General features: G+C 52.5%; 1 protein-coding gene across 1 annotated transcript; it reads left to right on the top strand.

Moving 5' to 3' along the window:
• Positions 1–300: 300 nt before the first annotated feature.
• Positions 301–3561, top strand: LOC308664017 (uncharacterized protein; the record flags this gene model as incomplete). Its single annotated transcript, XM_081320924.1, has 3 exons — positions 301–310; positions 1768–2758; positions 3212–3561. 3 exons carry the CDS (start codon positions 301–303, stop codon positions 3357–3359), a joined length of 1149 nt encoding a protein of 382 aa, XP_081177050.1. The 3' UTR covers positions 3360–3561.
• Between the last annotated feature and the right edge of the window lie 1310 nt (positions 3562–4871).

The raw sequence follows: 4871 nt of genomic DNA, 5'->3' as shown, positions 1-4871 counted from the left end.
CATCGTTCGCATCAAGGGTGCCTATGGGGGCCTGGGCAGGAGTGGGACAGATCTGAGGGTCTCTGGCAGGAGGAGGGTCTCTGGGCCAGGGCCAAGGCAGTGGGGGGCATTCCCTCACTGTTTCCAGGATGGCTTCATGGGCCGCATAATACCACTTCACGGGCCGGATCTGGCCCCCGGGCCTTGTGTTTGACATGTCTGTTTTATGGCATTGCTGGTGGCTTCCATTTTCTGTTTCCTAAAACCACACTCCAAAAAATGCTATATGACCATCCACCATCATTCTTATAACCTTGAGGAATGACAAGGGGTAAGGGTGGAAAAAGAATCAGTCCTTCCTATTCTGAAAGTCCATTTCTGAGGGAGATGGATGGTTCAAAAATGTGAAAAATAAATAAAGTAAAATAATGATGGAAACTTGATTTCACTGACAGAAGTATCTCAGGAAATGGTTGAATATCAATGTAGGTTTAAACTAAAATGATAGGATACTCCATGGAAAGTTTACTGTTATTTTATTTCTGTTTTCTATTTGTATATTTAAATTATTTTTTATTTGCTTATTCATTCCACTTATTCTGCTATATTAATTTGTTTAACAAGCACAGTCATCTAAACACATTCCAAAAGCAACCTGCATTTTGCACTTATTTATCATGAAATATCATCCGTAACCTTCTTGGCTTAGAGATTTTCTGCTTCAGAAAACCTCTTAAAGTAGAGAATTTGCTCTCATCAGATATGGTAAAGGCCACCCATTTAAATTGTCTTTCAAGTGGATTAGATAGTTTCAAGAAGAAGAGGTCAATCAAAGGCTTCTAGTCATATTATTTTTAAATTCAAAGGCAGCACATTTGAAGTTCTAGCTATTTGGAAGGAATATGGAAGAATGAATGTCCTTACCTTAGCCTTCTGTTATGAGCATTCTGGATATGTACTGTCTGTTTGCTTTAGCTGTTTTTCTCAACCTTGACAACTTTAAATTGTGTGTACGTCAACTCCCAGAAATCCCCAGCCAGTCATAGCTCTTATGTTCTTTTCAGATCCACCATAGCTCTTATGTTTTGCCATTCTTCACTATTAACTCTGAATGTTGCTCTTTTAAACTCTGTTGGGTACTAATGATTAACAGATTCACCTAAGAGATCATTTCTCTTTCTTTTTTTTTAGCAGTAAAATGTCAAAACTGTCATCGTGCTGCACCAGCAATACTTCGCCAGATGCCAGGCTGCCATAAACAATAATGGGGAGGGTGCTGTAGGGAGGCAAAGGGTTGGGATAAGGCAGGCATGTCCAAAGTCCAGCCCGTGAGCCATTTGCGGCCCGCGGGGCGGTTTAATACGGCCCTCAACAGCCCTCCCTGCTGTATGTAAATGCGGCCCTCCCACGGCCCTCCCTTCTGATTGAGGGCCGCCCCTTCGGGAGCTGCTCCCACCTCCCCCGCCGAGGGGCCGCCCCAGGAAGCGCAGGCCAGCCCAGCTGCCGCCCCCACCCCGCCAGCCAGGCTCCGGGGCTCCACGTGGCTTCCTCCGCCTCCTCCTCCTCCTCCGCCATGCCTGCTCGGGGCCTGGGGCGGCTCTAGTGCTCAGGGGAAGCGTGCGGAGAGCGGATCGCGCCCTCATCCTGGCCAGAGCGCAGCCCAGAGGAGGAGCCACTGGGCCGGGCATGCCCTGAGCGGCCGGGGGTCTCCGGTCGGGCCGTTGCGGCGCTGTGGGCAAGGCGGGGGTGGCCGACGGGGGTCTTGGCCTGCCCGCCCGTCCCGCTGAGCACCTTCCCTGCACGCCGCGGCTGCCCATGGCGGTGGCTCCGGCGGCGCTGGGGCTCCCGGGCGTGGGGGCTCCGGCGGTGCCGGGCTGGCCGCTCTGGTACCACAAGGACCTGAGCCGGGCTGCGGCCGAGGAGCTGCTGGCGTGGGCCGGGCGGGCCGGCAGCTTCCTGGTGCGCGACAGCAAGAACGTGGCCGGCGCCTTCGCCCTCTGCGTGCTGTGAGTCCGGGGACCCGCGGGCGCCGTCTTGGGGACGGGCCACGGGAGGGAGGGAGGGGAGGGGAGGGGGCCAGGGCGTGCCTGCAGAAGACTCCCCCCCGAGGCTGGGCATTCCGTGGCGGCGGCCCCGGAGCCTGGAGCGGGGTCTGTCCAAGCCTCCGATTTCTTTCTTTCTTTCTTTCTTTCTTTCTTTCTTTCTTTCTTTCTTTCTTTCTTTCTTTCTTTCTTTCTTTCTTTCTTTCTTTCTCTCTCTCTCTCTCTCTCTCTCTCTCTTCTCTTTCTTCTTCCTCTCTCCTGCCTCCATTCTCTCTTCTTCCTTTCTTCCTTCCTTCCTTCCTTCCTTCCTTCCTTCCTTCCTTCCTTCCTTCCTTCCTTCCTTCCTTCTCTTTTTCTCCTTCCCTCCCTCCCCCCATTCGTCCTTTCTCCTCCCTGTCTCCTTCCCTCCCTTTCTCCCCCCCTCCACCTCTCAGCTCTGCCTGGCGCTGGAGTCCCGGGGGTGACCTTCCGCCATGGAATCCGAGACGACTTTTTTGGCTGCAGAAATGTCAGCCTCCCGGGACGGGCTGGGCGACCCCCCGGCGGGGAGAGGTGACTCCCCTCCCCCTTCTAGTGGCTTTCCCGACTCCGGCCGCACCGATCTGCCGCTCCTCCGGTGGGTTGAAGGGCCGGCTGCCTGGCCGAACCGCCGCGCTCCTTCCCCTCGCCCCGGGCTTGGCGCGGCGTCTGTGCCGGTGCAGCGAGGCTGACGGTGCGCGCCTGGCCTGGCTGAGCGCGTGGCGGTTTGGCCAGGCAGGAATAGGTGCAGGAAGCGGCCGCCGCCTGGTAACGGCGCCCGGGCTCACAATGTGGAGGCGGCGAGCAAGCGCGCGCTCAGGGCGAGGCGGCCGCGGTCCAGTGAGGGAAGAGCGCCGAGGGAGTGGCCGGCCGGGCTGCGCTGCTGTTGAGCAAAGCTCGGCCGGCGCGCCCACTCTGCTCTGCCTGGCGCCAGCTCAGAGACTCCGCCCACCAGGCCCTTCTCCTGCTCAGCCAGGCCAGGCGCGCACCGTCAGCCTCGCTACACCGCCTCCACGTTGTGAGCCCGGGCGCCGTTACCAGGCGGCGGTCGCTTCCCGCACCTTTTCCTGCCTGGCCGAACCGCCGCGCTCCTCCCCCCCCGCCCCGGGCTTGGCGCAGCATCTGTGCCGGTGCAGCGAGGCTGACGGTGCGCGCCTGGCCTGGCTGAGCAGGAGAAGGGCCTGGCGGGCGGAGTCTCTGAGCTGGCGCCAGGCAGAGCAGAGCGGGCACCCCGGCCGAGCTTTGCTCGGCAGCAGCGCAGCCCGGCCAGCCACTCCCTCGGCGCTCTTCCCTCACCGGACCGCGGCCGCCTCGCCCTGAGCGCGTGCTTGCTCGCCGCCTCCACATTGTGAGCCCGGGTGCCGTTACCAGGCGGCGGCCGCTTCCCGCACCTTTTCCTGTCTGGCCAAACCACCACGCTCCTCCCCCTGCCGCGGGCTTGGCGTGGCATCTGTGCCGGTGCAGCGAGGGCACGCCTTCTTTGCCGCTGGAGCTGCCCCAGCTTCGAAGCCCTCTGGCTCCCCTGGGCGAAGGCGACGTCCAGGGAAGGGCGGGTGTGTCTGTGTGTGTGTGTGTGTGTGCACATGCGCGCATTCTGTGTTTCACAGCCATTTTATGGGCTGGGATGTGGGGAGCTGGACAGGGGTAGGTAGGGCCCTGGCCTAGCAGAATTTGTGAAGTGGTGGAAGTGTGTGAGCTGTTACCAGAGAGTCTGACCTTGTCAAAGCAAATAACATTTGCCAACATTTGCCTGGCTCGTAACACTATAGCACGGAGAATTGAATTGAATCAGTTTCACCCTTCACATTAGTGCACGTAAGTTTTTTTTAATTTATTTAAAATACATTGTGAAAACTCAGCTGTCAGTTGATCTTATGTTATAAAATGAAAAGTATGCCATTTGCAATTAACTTGGCATAAAATAATTCATTTGCATTTAATTGTAATTGTTCAAAGAATGTTCGGAAAAATGTTCGGCCCTCCAGCATGTTCACTTCATCCAATCTGGCCTTCTTTGAAAAAAGTTTGGACACCCCTGGGATAAGGGGAATCGAAATGACTCATCTGCTGTCCCGTGAGAGTCACCTGTTGGTCCAAGGTTACATAGTGGGATTGTAACCAGAACAATTTTTTGAATGTAATAATAATAATAATAATAATAATAATAATAATAATAATAATAATAATAATAACAACAACAACAATAACAACAACAACAACAACAACAACAACAACAATAATAATAATAATAATAATAATAATAATAATAATAATAATAATAATAATAATAATAATAATAATAATAATAATAATAATCTGACCAACAAACTGACCAACCAGCGGAAGAAGCCACCACACAGGATGAAGATTCCCCTGTGCAACAACTTGAAAGTGTAGAGCTAAGTAATCTAGCAAAAATGCTGAAAGAAAAGATTGAAAACCACATCAAAGAAAACACAGAAAGAAAAAGACTGCCTGCCATCTGTGAAGTGCATAGCAAATGAGTGAAAGATCTACTAAATGCTGTGAACAACATTTTAACTTCAATCCCATCCAGCACACTGTATGAAACAAACCAACTAATGTACAGTACAGCCGCCATTATAACTGCAGAATTGGGTTATAAAATGTCAAAATAGAAACCCACTGGAACACCAAAGTGGAAAATTCGATTTGAAAATAAAACAAAAAAACTATGAGGAGATGTCAGCAAATTGAAATACTTGAAAGAAGGAAAACTAAAGAACGAAAAGCTGAAAAATAGTTTATACAAAAAATATAACCTGGAGGAAACAACAATAACAGAAATCATGGAAAACCTAAAACAGCATG

This window comes from Vipera berus, assembly GCF_964194415.1.
Source record: "Vipera berus genome assembly, chromosome: 1".
NCBI classification, from domain to species: Eukaryota; Metazoa; Chordata; class Lepidosauria; order Squamata; family Viperidae; genus Vipera; species Vipera berus.
The sequence above is the reverse complement of the archived record's forward strand: the minus strand, read 5'-3'. Positions and strand labels throughout refer to the sequence as shown.